Source organism: Schistocerca gregaria, chromosome 5, assembly GCF_023897955.1.
Source record: "Schistocerca gregaria isolate iqSchGreg1 chromosome 5, iqSchGreg1.2, whole genome shotgun sequence".
Lineage (NCBI taxonomy): Eukaryota > Metazoa > Arthropoda > Insecta > Orthoptera > Acrididae > Schistocerca > Schistocerca gregaria.
In genome coordinates, this window is record NC_064924.1 from 173,998,632 (window position 1) to 174,015,818 (window position 17,187).

Below are 17,187 nucleotides of genomic sequence, written 5' to 3' on the forward strand. Positions count from 1 at the left end.
TTTTCTATTACTGTGATTATCGTTGTAAGGCATTTGCTTTTCGTTTTAACGAGAATACTATGCATTAACCAGTACTAGGAACTAGTGAAAAGGCGCTGATGATCACATTGTTTAGCGTCCAACAAATTCATCCACCGATTTTGGCTGCGGTTGCATCAAAAATATAGAGAATTTTATGTCTTTGGTTGGCTACCCTTGTTTCCAAACTGTCTCTGTGTATATTCTTTCGGTGTGGAATCACTTTCAGTATTGTTTTGTTTATGTTATTGTTTTGCTGTTGTTTATAGTTCAGCTTCTTTAGCTGAGTCGTAATGAGCTTATGTGAGGTATGTAGATTTTAAAACAAAATCTATGTGTATGTGCTTGTGTGCTGTAGTTTTGTGTCTATGCTTGGAGTACATTAATTAATGAAATGGCCGGCAGAAATGTTTTTCAAGGGCAGACGGACAGCGTATTGCACAAATACCCAAGAGTAGAATGTCGAGTCAGGTTTAAATCAGTCCAGCCCCCCAATTTCTCTGTCTTGTTTGTAGTGACGGATTCATTTGTAGCACAGCTAGAGGTATCAGTTTCCTCGTGAGTTGAGGAAACGACCAGAAGTATGAATTTCACTCTTCCGTAACATATTGACGACAGCCCAGGCAAAAATCTAAAATCGTTGATTGCAACATGCGCTCTATGACCACATGCGTTGAGGAAAATTGTTACTATAATGTACCATCTCTCTCTCACACACTCTGTCTCTGATTTCATAGGACTATTCACTTGTTTTGGGACCGTCTGTTTACATGTTTGTTGTTGAGTATAACGCTTTTGTTTGAACCGGTAAATAGTTCTTTATTTAATTTGTCATGTCTGAGCACAACAGCTCGTGAACGTAAATACGTTATGTATAAGACGAACATGACCACAGTGGTCATAACGTCTGCATCTATACTCCGCAAGCCACATTATGCAGTGTTTGTCACTGGCAACCCCTCCATCTTTTTTAAGTTAATCCACGATATATGTAAATACATAATATGCATCAAAGAACTCTTCTGAGACATGTTCATTATCTATTTTGCAATTTCTCAATTTGCGTTCTAGTTGTGATGATAAGTGCTCTAAATTCAGTAAAGTATGTTTAAATACAGCCCAGACATAAACAATAGGCAATGCAACAGGTCTGTCTGACACTCACATTCATTGGTTTCTTCAACTTTAAACCAAATTATCACCTTTCATCCTAATGTAGACCTCAAGCAATGCTACAGTTCAATTTGTCGCCATGGTCATGATTTTAGATGGGGGGGGGGGGGGGTGTCTAATATCATACCCTAGCCCCCTTTTTGCCTCACATTTGAGTGTGTGCGTCAGTCATTGGTGTGTCCTACACAAGCTTAGAGGCTCGTGGAGGTCACTTCAAAAACCCCATCAAGCAGTTGTGTCATCACAGCATGTCATAAACTGCATTGCACTGTATAGACATGATGAATTAATAAATACTCTGTGGTATAGACATCATGCATTTCCGTCCATGTGACCTGTTTGATCCTTATCTTCTGTGGGATCATTTCCTGCTGCTTGTCCCCACTTAACGAAACTACCATGTATAAACAAGAAACATGAAACCTAGCACTAAAAATCTGCTCCAGAAAGTTCTCTCTCTACAATAAAAACCACAAAATCCACAGCCTCGTAAAAGAGAAATAAAGAATCCTGTTGTAGACATGTATAAGCTGTTAATTTTCACTAGAAAGTCAAGTCACACAAATGCTATTGCATGAAAAAATATGCAGTCACTTATAAAATGTAATTAATGCTAGTTAACTCAGATTAACACACAGATATTATTCATTTCTTTGACAGAAGCTTGTGATAAAAACACTGAAATAAACCCTGTGTAGAAACAGAAACTGCTGCTATCGGCCACTCTTGGCTTAGATACTGGAGCACTGAAGGCTTTGTGTGGAAATGTCATGTGTATAATTTAAATTCAAGAAACCACATGTCCCATGTTAGCACTTTGTCTCCAACCACCTTTCAAATCGTGGAAAAGTTTTACCTACTGTACCCTAATACACTGTCTAGTCACATTTATCTTACCACCTGACAAGAAGTCTGAATAACCACCTTCTACAGCACAGACCACTGCGAGGTGGAAGAGAGTTAATGGAATTCTGAAGGGTACTGACAGGGGTGTGAAGCCGCGCTGACTCCAGTGCTGGCCAGCTTTGCTAGGTTTCTCGGTTGAGGATCCATGGTGTGTACAGCCATATCAAGTTGGTTCCACAGATTCTGGATTGGGCTTAAACTTGTGAAATTTGATGGCCAGGGGAGTGCAATAAACTCAGTCTGATACTGTCCAGACCATGCATGTACACTGCAAGGTGTGTGACATGTTGCATTGTCCTGTTGCTAGACTCCATTGTGCCGAGGAAAAACCTGCTGCGTGTAGGGGTGGACATGGTCCCCAGGGATAGATGCCCACTTGTGTTGATCCACTGTACCTTCCAGAATGATGGTAGAACCCAGAGAATGACACAAAAACATCCGTCAGACCATAATACTCGCTCCTCCGGCATGGATCCTTCCAACGACTGTTACAGGTGTTTGCTTTCAGACATTTCACACTGTACATGCCAACTTTCGTACGTCCAATGGAGCATAAAACGTGGTTCATCTGAAAAGGTCACCTGTTGCCTCTCAGTAGGCCTCCAGTTGTGGTATTGGCATGTAAATGCCAGCGTTTGTCGCCGATGAACAGTAGTCAGCATGGATGCGGAAACCAGGTGCCTGTTTCGGAGGCTCATACTCCGCCGATTGTGTCCTTTTGGAAGTCAGATAAATCACTCTGTTTCTGCATTTGACAGTGACTGCACTGCTTTCTGCATCCCCTAACACATTTTATATCTCCTCTGCTGCTAGTGCAAGTGGTGTGAGTGATTATTGCACATTGACATCGAACAAAGTCTGTGGTCACATTAACATGCCTAGACCTTGTATATTTGACCTTTTCTTCCCTGAAGGCCTGTCTGCTTGGAAGCAGTTTGAGTTTTTTGTGATCATTTTACAACTTTGTGAAACACTTCATGCATACTGCTTTTAGGCCTGTATTGTCATCACTTAAAACTATGCTTCCTTTTATCATTTGCACCTTTGTATTACTCTCAACATCCATCCAATTCAAGTTACAGCTTCGTTATATAAATTACTTTGGAATGCACTTACTGAGAAATAAATGATGAATTCTGGAAATAGAGACCGTTCACTTTTCTCATAATGCATTGTTGAAAACTTTTAACTTCCATAAGGTGTGATGTATCTATTTCATATCCATCAGTTCAGAATTCTAGTAATGATGCAAAATATTTGAGAAGTATTGTTATCTATGACAATTCTTAAATGAAGAACTTGCATGCCATGTTAGCTACTTCTTCCATAAAGTATTTAGATTGTGAGATTTCAGACCATAAATACAAACACATCCAGAATTAGGTTTTTCATAAATCCCCTAATTTTCGTATTACAGATGCTGGTATAGTTTTGTTGAAAAGGCAGGGCTGAAGTCATTTTCCAATCCAGTCAATACTCCGTCCTTAATGACCATACTATTGATAGAAAGTTAAATCATATCTGTCAGCAACCATGTAAACGGAATGGCTTTTTTCAGTTATCCGCAAAGGCTGTGGACCTAGCCTTCATCAGAATTTTTAGTGTAATCAGAATAAAGTAAATGCCAATGATTGGTATCACATGAATGAGAACTGTCAACAGTGCAGATTAGTAATTGGTGTAGCGCACAGAAGGGATTTGTAGTAGATGCTTTATTTATTTATTTTTATTGTTTACTAACCGACAAACCTGACATTGCCCAGGAATCCATTCCGCCAATTTTCTATTAGAAATGAAAAAAAACATTTTACCGTGTTTGTGATGTACTACATAAAAAATTTCATTTCCATGTATTCATGAAAACATCTTTGAAATTATGCCATAGACGCAGTGTGAAATGATGCCGGACAGTTTTTGTATGCTGAGAGCAGCTGCTTCATGTGTCTCTATAGACAGCTGTTATTTTCGCCTACACACATTTGTGCTTCACAATTACAAGCTGTCAAAAGTGGTGCCAGGCGTCAAAGATTTCCTTAAGTTGTTTCAACTGTAGGAATGTCTTCGAAGTAAAGAATAAATGTATTAAAAGTTTAAACATAATGCTACAGTTTTTCATACATTTCAGTGTTTATGACATAATATGTCTCGAACTATGTGTCATAGAATGATATGTTTGTGTAGATACATTCAGTGTCATATGTGGATACTATGTTTCAAATAGAATAAGTAGCAAAGAAGTAATAACTTTAAATTTCATGGCAGTTTTCACGCATCTCATTCTTTGTGATGTCATATCTCAAGAACTGTGATAGGTTGGCGGTTCTTACCCCCACTTTGATAGTTGCTTGGATACATGCCCCAAGTTTGGTTGAAATTGGTCCATTGGTTTAGGAGGAGATGCGGAACATACAGGGTGTTTCAAAAATGACGGGTTTATTTGAAACGGCAATAAAAACTAAACGACCAGCGATAGAAATGCACCGTTTGTTGCAATATGCTTGGGACAACAGTACATTTTCAGGTGGACAAACTTTTGAAATTACAGTAGTTACAATTTTCAACAACTGATGGCGCTGCAAGTGATGTGAAAGATATAGAAGACAACGCAGTCTGTGGGTGCGCCATTCTGTACGTCGTCATTCTGCTGTAAGCATGTGCTGTTCACAACGTGCAAGTGTGCTGTGGACAACATGGTTTATTCCTTAGAACAGAGGATTTTTCTGGTGTTAGAATTCCACCGCCTAGAACACAGTGTTGTTGCAACAAGATGAAGTTTTGAACGGAGGTTTAATGTAACCAAAGGACTGAAAAGCGATACAATAAAGGATCTGTTTGAAAAATTTCAACGGACTGGGAACGTGACGGATGAACGTGCTGGAAAGGCAGGGCGACTGCGTACGGCAACCACAGAGGGCAACGCGCAGCTAGTGCAGCAGGTGATCCAACAGCGGCCTCGGGTTTCCGTTCGCCATGTTGCAGCTGCTGTCCAAATGGCGCCAATGTCCACGTATCGTCTCATGCGCCAGAGTTTACACCTCTATCCATACAAAATTCAAACGCGGCAACCCCTCAGCGCCACTACCATTGCTGCACGAGAGACATTCGCTAACGATATAGTGCACAGGATTGATGACGGCGGTATGCATGTGGGCAGCATTTGGTTTACTGACGAAGCTTATTTTTACCTGGACGGCTTCGTCAATAAACAGAACTGGCGCATATGGGGAACCGAAAAGCCCCATGTTGCAGTCCCATCGTCCCTGCATCCTCAAAAAGTACTGGTCTGGCCATTTCTTCCAAAGGAATCATTGGCCCATTTTTCAGATCCGAAATGATTACTGCATCACGCTATCTGGACATTCTTTGTGAATTTGTGGCGGTACAAACTGCCTTAGACGACACTGCGAACACCTCGTGGTTTATGCAAGATGGTGCCCGGCCACATCGCACGGCCGAAGTCTTTAATTTTCTGAATGAATATTTCGATGATTGTGTGATTGCTTTGGGCTATCCGCAACATACAGGAGGCGGTGTGGATTGGCCTCCCTATTCGCCAGACATGAACCCCTTGACTTCTTTCTGTAGGGACACTTGAAAGACCAGGTGTACCGCCAGAATCCAGAAACAATTGAACAGCTGAAGCGGTACATCTCATCTGCATGTGAAGCCATTCCGCCAGACACGTTGTCAAAGGTTTCGGGTAATTTCATTCAGAGACTACGCCATATTATTGCTACACATGGTGGATATGTGGAAAATATCGTACTGTAGAGTTTCCCAGAACGCAGCGCCATCTGTTGTTGATAATTGTAACTACTGTAATTTCGAAAGTTTGTCTGCCTGAAAATGTACTGTTGTCCCAAGCATCTTGCAACAAACGGTGTATTTCTATCGCTGCTCGTTTAGTTTTTATTCCCGTTTCGAATATACCGTTCATTTTTGAAACACCCTGTACCTACGCATGTACATACATCCATTTTTGTAATATGTATGGATTTGGCCAGGGGTCATCTGATAATAATATATAATGTGTTCTGACATGTTCTTTAAGGTATTTCATCTCCTTTCATTTCAGAATCTATGCACATATAATGTATTGAATTTGTGTATGTCACGTTCAAATGGTAACCAAAAGCAGAACAAAGATATTTTGGCTGCTTTTATCAGTAAAAAGCTATGATTTCTTATTGACAGTCAAAATGGCAATGATCACTGCATATCACTCTTTTTTTTACAAAAAAAAGCATTGTATCTAGTTTAGAACTGACATACTCACATTCAGTTTTTCGTTTACATAATTCTGACCACATAATGTTGGTCATTTGCAACCATGATGGAAGTTTCTTCATGTAGTGGTGCCTTATACCAAGGACTGATATCAGCAAAAGAGGGTTCTCTTATTTTTAGTATTTAATGGATCTAATTTTTGCTGTTCGTGCTTTCAGGAAGGGTCCACCAGTATTTTCACATGTCCCCATTGCGTCAATTTTTGAAAAAATAACAGAACAAGACTATTTCTTCCTGTAATCCGTTTTATTATATTTCTTGAGGTTCTAAAGTTTGTTGCAGATAAGGAATAGGCATGCAACATATTCTACATAATTGTGAAATAATGGTATAATTGCTCATATTATAAGGGCCACTGATCATTTGTAGCACACATTTATTTTGTGCTGTGCTTTTCTGATATTTCATATGCTCTGATAAAGTATAAACTAGTGAATGTAGTTATAACTGTTGCATCTACACTACTGGCCATTAAAATTGCTACACCACAAAAATGACGTGCTACAGACGCGAAATTTAACCAACAGGAAGAAGATGCTGTGTTATGCAAATGATTAGCTTTTCAGAGCATTCACACAAGGTTGGGGCTGGTGGCGACACCTACAACATGCTGACATGTGGAAAGTTTCCAACCGATTTCTCATACACAATAAGCAGTTGACCAGCGTTGCCTGGTGAAACGTTGTTGTGCGCCTCGTGTAAGAAGGAGAAATGCGTACCATCACATTTTTAACTTTGATAAAGGTCGGATTGTAGCCTATCACGATTGCGGTTTATCGTGTCGCAACATTGCTGCTCGTGTTGGTTGAGATCCAATGACTCTTAGCAGAATACGGAATTGGTGGGTTCAGGAGGGTAATACGGAACGCCGTGGTGGATCCCAACAGCCTCGTATCACTAGCAGTCGAGATGACAGGCATCTTATCCGCATGGCTGTAACGGATCGTGCAGCCACATCTCGATCCCTGAGTCAACAGATGGGGATGTTTGCAAGACAACAACCATCTGCATGAACAGTTTGACGACGATTGCAGCAGCATGGACTATCAGCTTGGAGACCATGGCTGTAGTTACTCTTGACACTGCATCACAGGCAGGAGTGCCTGCAATGGTGTACTCAACGACAAACCTGGGTACACGAATGGCAAAACATCATTTTTTCGGATGAATCCAGGTTCTGTTTGCAGCTTCATGATGGTCGCATCCATGTTTGCAACATCACGGAGAACGCACATTGGAAGTGTGTATTCGTCATCGCCATACTGGCATATCACCTGACGTGATGGTATGGAGTGCCATTGGTTACACGTCTCAGTCACCTCTTGTTCACATTGACGGCACTTTGAACAGTGGATGTTACATTTCAGATGTGTTACGACCCATGGCTCTACCCTTCATTCGATCCCTGCGAAACCGTACATTTCAGCAGGATAACGCACGACCACATGTTGCAGGTCCTGTACGGGCCTTTCTGGTTACAGAAAATGTTCAACTGCTGCCCTGGCCAGCACATTCTCCAGATCTCTCACCAATTGAAAATGTCTGGTCAATGGTGGCCAAACAACTGGCTCGTCACAATACGCCAGTCACTACTCTTGATGAACTGTGGTATCGTGTTGAAGCTTCATGGGCAGCTGAATCTGTACACGCTATTCAAGCTCTGTTTGACTCAATGCCCAGGTGTATCAAGGCCGTTATTATGGCCAGAGGTGGTTGTTCTGGGTACTGATTTCTCAGGATCTATGCACCCAAATTGTGTGAAAGTGGAAAATCATGTAAGTTCTAGTATAATATATTTGTCCAATGAATACTCATTTATCATCTGCATTTCTTCTTGGAGTAGCAATTTTAATAGCCAGTAGTGTAGCTTTTTGATTAGTTCCTTAGTCATTTTATAACTATCGGATGTTTGCATTTTTTTCCAGACTATAACAAATCCACTACCACTAGACCCACTACCAGAAAATAAGTTAGAAGACAGAAGATTATGGATAGGAAATCTTGATCCAAGGATCACTGAGTGAGTCTCAAAATGAAATAACTTTATTTGATACATGTTCTTGATTCTGAAAGTATGAAGTTCCCACTGTGCTGCAGAGAAGATTGACAAAAGTGTTCCATTGCTTTACCTGGTCCTACTCAACCCAACAAGCCATCTTCGTTGATGTTAACCTCCACCTCACAGATGGCTACATCAGTACCTCCATCCATATCAAACCTAGTAACCACCAGCAATACCTCCACTTTGACAGCTGCCAGGCGTTCCATACCAGTAAGTCCCTTCCATACAGCCTAACCACCCGTGGTCATTGCATCTACAGTAACGAGCAGTCCCTCTTGAAACGTACTGAGGGTCTCACTGAAGCCTTCACAGATTGTAATTATCCGTCCGACCTTGTACAAAAACAAATCTCTCGTGCCTTATCTTTCTAGGCTCCCATCACTTCCCAATTTCTCACCATCCAGCCACAAAGGAGCATTCCTCTCGTAACTCAGTAACACCCAGGACTGGAATATCTAAATTACTTTCTCCGCCATAATTTTGACTACCTCTCATTGTGCCCTGCAATAAGAAATGTACTGCCCACTATCCTTCCCACCCCTCCCACAGTGGTATTCACCTGTCCACTGAACCTACACAAAATACTCGTCCATCCCTACACAACCCCTGCTCCCAACCTCTTACCTCATGGCTCATACCCCTGTAATAGACCTAGATGCGAGATCTGTTCCATGCATCTATTCCAGTTTGGTCACAAACACCATCTATCCCATCAAAGGCAGGGCTACCTGTGAAACCAGCCATGTGATCTACGAGCTAAGCTGCATTCATTGTGCTACATTCTATGTGGGCAGGAAAACCAACAAGCTGTCTGTCCGCATCAATGGCCATTGACAAATTGTGGCCAAAAAACAAGTGGACCACCTTGCTACTGAGCATGCTGCCAAACATGACATCCTTCATTTCAATGACTGCTTCACAGCCTGTGCCATATGGATCCTTCCTACCAACCCAGCTTTTCTGAATTATGCAGGTGGGAACTTTCCTTGCAATATATCCTACATTTCCGTATCATTCCTGGCCTCAACCTTTGTTAGCCTTTGTCCGCTCCCATCCAGCCCCGTCTCTGTTCGCATTCCAGCACTAAACAGCCCTCATTCCACCATTGCACCCAGTCTTTTCACTTCTCCTTTTCCATTACTCCCTCCCCCCTCCCACTACCAACCCCTTTCTCCCCACCTCTCCGCTGCCTTCCACCCCAACCTTGCGAATGCACATAGCTGCCCTACCCTGTCTCCATCTCATCCCTGCCCACTCTCCAGCAGCATGGCACTGTCCACCACCCCTACTTTACCATACCTCTCCCTCCCCAACCCAGCCTCCTCCTTACCCCGACCCACTCACCATTTCTATCATGCACTGGTGTTGCTGTTTGCGGTGTGGCCTCGGCTGCCTGAAACTGCAGCCATGTGTGTGTGAGATGCATTTGGGTGAGTGTGTATTTGTGTGTCTGTCATCTACTTTTGATGAAGGCCTTACTGGCCGAAAGCTTTATTTGTGACAGTCTTTTTGTTGTGCCTATCTGCAACACAGCATCTCCGCTATATGCTGAGTAACAACTTTCCTTTTCATAATATTGTGTTCCATGTTAATAAATTTAATAAAAAAACATTTTTGTAAATGTAATTATCAGCTGTCCTGTTTTCAGGCAATTACATTGTCTGAAGGTGTAATAAAATTCCCTCATACAGTGTTCTACAGTACTTACAACTCTGCTGTAGAAATCTTAATTAGAGTGTCTGTGGAAGAATAGGAACCAATTCCTCATGGAAAGCAAAGTCAATGTACTTTGTAATGAGGGCAAAATTCGTATTCCTGCATAAGTAGTTGACTAGTACCAATATCAAGGTGATCTGATTTTGTAGGAATTGAAATCCAGGTACTCCTATTTGACTGGTTAGCAAGCACAGAAAAAATACCTGATACATTCAAGTATCTGTCCCATTAAGCATTCCACATCCTGTGAAGTACTTTCTTCAATGGCCCTTTTTAATTTTATTGTCACTGTGTCTCAACATCTGTTTCACAGTCACACTACTTGTGAAGTGTTGTGTTTCTGGTATCATAACAACCTACAAATAGTAATTTCCAAACTAAAACAATAACCATAAGGTATAAAACAGTAAGGTATAAAACAGTAAGGTATAAAACATCTTCTACCTGCAATGTGGGAGAAGGCATAAGTAAAACCAAAGGCGATAGAAAATCTTGGCATTCAAAGTAGAAGTAGAGGTTATTTTGTTTGACAGAAGAGAAAAAAAAAAAAAAAAAAAAAAAAAACATTGCAAGAGAGAAAAGCAACATTAAAAATTACACAACTACTAACTAGTCTGTGCTAGATTTGTGAGCACCCTTGATCTAATCACTATACTTGCACACTACCAACTGTGACTGGGAGAACAGTTTTTGCTTTTATACAAGTGAATGGGGTTGTAACACCAGACGCACATTTGGTGATCTATTCAGATAGTTTGGTCAGGTAGTGTAATACTTCTTTGGCTGCAAGTGCTTCATTTAAATCAGTGACTGTGTTGTATGCATAGCCAAACCGAATTTGATTACACATTTGTGTGGATATTATTATTCTGTCCATAGAGCTAACATTTTATTTGTCTCACTTTTTTCATTACTGGTACCACCTCCTCAAAATCCTGCAAAAATATGGAGACTTCGAGAGGTTTGATCTGCTATTCCATCGTTCGGGGCCGTTAGCAGGACAACCACGTGGATATGCCTTTGTTACCTACAAAGAGTGTGTCGATGCCAAAAAGGCCAAAGAAAGTCTTGATGGAAAGATGTTGGGCTGCAAAAGAGTTGCAGTGCGATGGGCAAATAGTGTTAGCAAGGTAAGCTATTTCACCAAGTTTGTAGTTAATTTCTTTTAGGTTGCTGGACTGAATTAATTGTAAGATCTCACGTAAGACAACATATTTCACCTATAATAATAATAAAAAAAACTGTAAAAATGTCATATCTGTCTGTCTGAAAATGCTTCTCCAAAATTACCAGACAATTTTCAATGGGCTTTTCACAGGTAACATGAGCATAGCGTGGGGCGCTGTATAGGATTTAGTTCATCTAAATTGGATTGTGGGAAAAAAGACATCATAAATTAGATTAGATTAGATTCCGTTTTTGTTCCATAGACCCAAAAATAAGATGATTCTCATGGATGTTGAATAAGTCAGAGAGTATAGCATAAAAAACATAAAACATTTGAATATAATACTTACTACCCTGATCATTTGCCAGGAGAGTGTCAAAATAGGTGAATACATTACAGTAAACTGGAACTATTATCATTTACAGAATTAATACACTGTCAGAATGAAACATAGTTATGTCCTTTTAATAAATTTATCGTATACAAAGTAGGCCTACCTAATCTTGACTATTGTGACCAAGTACTGTCAAAACTGAAGTCTGACAGACATTTTTTCTAAAGCTAGTCTAACAGTCCCTGTTAAGATATTCATTTAAGTGTAGAAGGAGTTGCCTATCAAAAAATCTTTCAGACTCTGTTTATTCTGTGCTTTATCTAAAACAAAGTTTTTAATGGTTGCTGGCTATTTATTGAAAATGTGTGTTCCTGAATTTTGAACCAAGGTAAGTGATTTTAGGTCTTTAAGTGTATTATTCTTATTCCTAGTATCGATACTACGTATTGAGCTGTTGGTAGATATACTGGCAACAGCTTATATTAAGGAATAAATATACTGAGAAGCAGTGGTCAGACTGCAAAGTTCCTTGAACAGGTTTTTACTTGATGTTCTTGAACTTTCATCACAAATGAGTCTTGTTACATGCTTTTGCTCGGTTTGACGAGTTACCCCAGAATATGGTCCTGTTAATAGAATGAAACTAAGCAAAATATGCAAGTTTTTTTAATATTTATTTCTTCTATGTCTAACACCTTTCTCATTGCAAATACAGACTTGTTTAGGCACTTCAGCAATTCTGTATGCTCTTCCCAATTGAATTTATTATCGAGTTGTAATCCCAGAAATTTAACAATGTCATCCTCTTTGATCTGTATGTCTTACATGTTATACACATGCTGGAAGAAAATCTCTTACTGGCTCTGAACTGCATAATGGGTCTTTTCAAGGTTTGTGTTGTTGTTGTGGTCTTCAGTACTGCGAATGGTTTGATGCAACTCTTCATGCTACTCTATTCTGTGCAAGCCTCTTCATCTCCCAGTACCTACTGCAGCCTACATCCGTCTGAATCTACTTAGTGTATTCATCTCTTGGTCTCCCTCTAGATTTTTACCCTCCATGCTGCCCTCCAGTACTAAACTGGTGATCTCTTGATGCCTCAGAACATATCCTACCAACCGATCTCTTCTTCTAGTCAAGTTGTGCCACAAACTCCTCTTCTCCCCAATTCTATTCAATACCTCCTCATTAGTCATATGATTTACCCGTCTTATCTTCAGCATTCTTCTGTAGCACCACATTTCGAAAGCTTTTATTCTCTTCTTGTCCAAACTATTTATCGTCCATGTTTCACTTCCATACATGGCTACACTCCATACAAACACTTTCAGAAATGACTACCTGACACTTAAATCTATACTCGATGTTAACAAATTTCTATTCTTCAGAAACGCTTTTCTTCCATTGCCAGTCTACGTTTTATATCAGCTCTACTTTGACCATCATCAGCTATTTTGCTCCCCAAATAGCAAAACTCATTGACTACTTTAAGTGTCTCATTTCCGAATCCAATTCCCTCGCCATCACCTGACTTAATTTGATTACATTCCATTATCCTTGTTTTGCTTTTGTTGATGTTCATCTTATATCCTACTTTCAAGACACTGTCCATTCTGTTCAACTGCTCTTCCAGGTTCCTTGCAGTCTCTGACAGAATTACAATATCATCAGCGAACCTCAAAGTTTTTATTTCTTCTCCATGGATTTGAATACCCAGTCCGAACTTTTCTTTTGTTTCCTTTACTGCTCGTTCAATATACAGATTGAATAGCATCAGGGAGAGGCTACAACCCTGTCTCACTCCCTTCCCAACCACTGCTTCCCTTTCATGTCCCTCGACTCTTATAACTGCCATCTGCTTTCTGTACAAATTGTAAATAGCCTTTCACTACCTATATTTTACCCCTGCCACCTTCAGAATTTGAAAGAGAGTATTCCAGTCAACATTGTCAAAAGCTTTCTCTAAGTCTACGAATGCTAGAAACATAGGTTTGCCTTTCCTTAATCTTTCTTCTAAGATAAGTCATAGTGTCAGTATTGCCTCACGTGTTCCAACATTTCTGTGGAATCCAAACTGATCTTCACAAAGGTCGGTTTTTCCATTCGTCTGTAAAGAATTTGCGTTAGTATTTTGCAGCTATTACTTATTAAACTGATAGTTTGGTAATTTTCAGATCTGTCAACACCTGCTTTCTTTGGAATTGGAATTATTATACTCTTCTTGAAGTCTGAGGGTATTTCGTATGCCTCATACATCTTGCTCACCAGATGGTAGAGTTTTGTCAGGACTGGCTCTCCCACGGCTGTCAGTAGTTCTAATGGAATGCTGTCTACTCCCGGGGCCTTGTTTTGACTTAGGTATTTCAGTGCTCTGTCAAACTCGTCACACAGAGTCATATCTCCCATTTCATCTTCATCCTCTTCCATTTCCATAATATTGTCTTCAAGAACATTGCCCCTGTATAGACCCTTCTGGTTTCCCTTCTTTGCTTAGAACTGGGTTTCCATCTGAGCTCTTGATATTCATACAAGTGGCTCTCTTTTCTCCAAAGATCTCTTTAATTTTCCTGTAGGCAGTATCTTTCTTACCCCTAGTGAGATAATCCTCTACATCCTTACATTTGTCCTCTAGCTATCCCTGCTTTGCCATTTTGCACTTCCTGTCGATCTCATTTTTATCCCTGCTTTGCCATTTTGCACTTCCTGTCGATCTCATTTTTGAGACGTTTGTATTCCTTTTTGCCTGCTTCATTTACTGCATTTTTATATTTTCTCCTTTCATCAATTAAATTCAATATTTCTTCTGTTACCCAAGGATTTCTACTAGCCCTTGTCTTTTTACCTACTTGTTCCTCTGCTGTCTTCACCATTTCATCCCTCAAAGCTACCCATTCTTCTTCTACTGTATTTCTTTCCCCCATTCTTGTCAGTTGTTCCCTTATGCTCTCTCTGAAACCTGCACAACCTCTGGTTCTTTCAAGGTTTCATGACAGTGAATTACCTTTAAACCATTTATTAATGTCAGTAAAATTTGATTAGCAGCTATTTCTAAGTCTGTACTTGACTTGGTAGGGTATTGCAATGTTTGTATCGTCTGCAAGCAAAATGTAGTTAGCATCTGGCAATGTAACAGAGGAGAGTGTATATAAGAAAAAGCAACGGATCCAAGATGGAAGCTTGAGGAACACCAGATGTAATTAATTCCCGATCAGATGAAGATTGACTGCTTACTGCACATGTATTTTGGAACAACGCCCTTTGTTTCTTGTTTGTTCAGTAAGACTCAAACCGTTGTGCAGCACTGCCGGTGGCACCATAATATTCAAATTTGCTTAAGAGAGTGCTGTGATTCACACAGTCAAAGGATTTTGACAGGTCACAGAAAATCCCAGTAGCCTCTGATTTGTTATCTAGTAAATTAAGTACATTCTCACTGTCCGTGTAAATAACTTTCTCTATATCGGAACCCTTACGGAACCCAAACTGTGACTTGGACATATTATTATTTTCAGTCAGATGCTTAAGTAGATGGTTGAACACAATCTTTTCAAATATTTTTGAGAAAGCTGGCATAAGTTAAATTGGTCAATAGTTTGGTGGTATCTTTTTATTGCCCATCTTGTAAAGAGGCTTAACTTCAGCATATTTTAGCCAGTCTCAAAATGTTCCACTGATAAGAGATTGGTTACACAAATAACTTAAGCCAGAACTCAACTTGCATGAGCACTCTTCGATTATCTTTGCTGATATGTTGTCGTAACCACCAGAATACTTATGTAGATTTTAAGGATTTTATGATGGCACTATTTGTTTGAGAAACATGAGTCTCATTTTCATTTTACTTAAGTTGTTTGTAAAGACTGGTCTCATATACCCATTGCACTGTTTACCGAAGTTGATGACCCCAAGATGTCCATAACAGAAACAAAGTATTTCTTTGAGAGGTTTTCAACACTACATACACTTGTTACCAATGTCTCCCTTATTTCTAGAGCTATCTGTTCCTCTTCATTCTTGGCCCGACCTGCCTCTGTCTTCACAGTACTCCATGTAATTTTTATTTTGTTGCCAGGTGTAAATATCTTTTTCTTGTAATAAAACTGCTTAGATTTATGTATTGCTTGCTTCAATATTTTGCAATATTCTTTTTAATGCATTATAATGCTAACAGCAGACCTTTTCCTAGATAGTAGATACAGCCTCCTTTATTTTCCCACACAATATCTTTATTCCTTGTGCAATCCATGATGTATGAGACTTCTGTGTGATTTGAGTTACCTTTAGGGGAAAACAGTTTTCAAAGGAGGAAGAAATTTTATTAATGAATACTTTGTATCTTCCATTTGAGTCAGAAGTGTTGTAAACATCTATCCAGTTCATGTCTTTGAGCAGTCATCAAATCTCTATTTTTGATTGATTTATTATCCTCCTGTACTGAGATTTAATAGAGATTTTATCTTTACAAGTTTCAGCACCTAACACAAGATGTAACTGAAAAGGCACGTTTTCACAACCAACCCACACAACTGATTTTCATCCTATTTGATGTGGAGATAGCTTGAACACTCAGGAAAAACATAGGCTACCTTAGAAAGTGTGATGTGCAATATCCTTATTGATTTGAAGAATATGACATGAATTTGGGGAAAATATTTGCTGTCCGAAAAAGCTATTTACTCTTTGATTTTTGAACTTTACCACATTTGTGAAAATGCTTTTATTGGTTGATAAGTGCTATGTGATATGATTAAAAGTAATGAATACAATTCTTATACTGTCTTGAATGTGTTTATTCCATACTTCCACACTATTTGTTGCATAATGTACACATTATATAACGTAAAGCTACTCCAGTTCCACAATGCATAGATGCACGCTCCTGTCCATGCCTCTCTATATGCACTGCTCAGCAGCGCAGCTGTGCATGCTGATGTATCATGCATTGGGACAGCTCAGGAGTGTGGAGAGCAGGGTGCACATTATATACTACGCTTACCTGAACATGCATGCACATGAGGGTAGCTGATGATATTGCATGTACAGTAGCTTATTTACTATCACTCGTCATAACAAAACTGCTGATGTGCGAGTGCAGCCATGGATAATGGCTAGTGTGGGGGTATGGCTGTTAGTAAAAAGGGCACATGGAAAGTTTTGAACACATTTTCAAAATAATTTTCAATGCATTTAGTAATTTTTTAGAATCATTATTTTTTAGTGTTGTCAATTAACCAAGCACATTCAGTGCCCTGTATCCACAGAAGTTTTTTCTTCACAGAAAGCTCAAGATATAGAGAGCATGCTATATAAATTTGTTACCAACTGCAATTAAATGTTCAGTAAAATGTTTTGAGTGATTTGCTGGAACATTGCAGTGATGAAGGAACTAGTTTTAGGGTCTTTAAGCTTTTCTGTGGCAGAATTTGTTTGTTATGCCACTTCACAGTGTCCTATCTCTCATATTGACAAGCTGAAATATTCAGACTGTGTCACTTGCGTCCTCTCTTTCAAACACTTGTTTAC

The 17,187-nt window shown here is 39.6% G+C and overlaps 1 protein-coding gene across 1 annotated transcript in view; it reads left to right on the forward strand.

The window, feature by feature from the left end:
* Positions 1-229: 229 nt before the first annotated feature.
* LOC126272001 (probable RNA-binding protein 18) overlaps positions 230-17,187 on the forward strand; it is a 37,844-nt gene continuing 20,886 nt past the window's right edge. Inside the window, exons 1-3 of the mRNA XM_049974488.1 lie at positions 230-326; positions 8,310-8,404; positions 11,079-11,292. Of these exons, the coding sequence (XP_049830445.1) occupies positions 312-326; positions 8,310-8,404; positions 11,079-11,292 (324 nt within the window). The 5' untranslated portion in view covers positions 230-311. The remainder of the gene's footprint in view (positions 327-8,309; positions 8,405-11,078; positions 11,293-17,187) is intronic.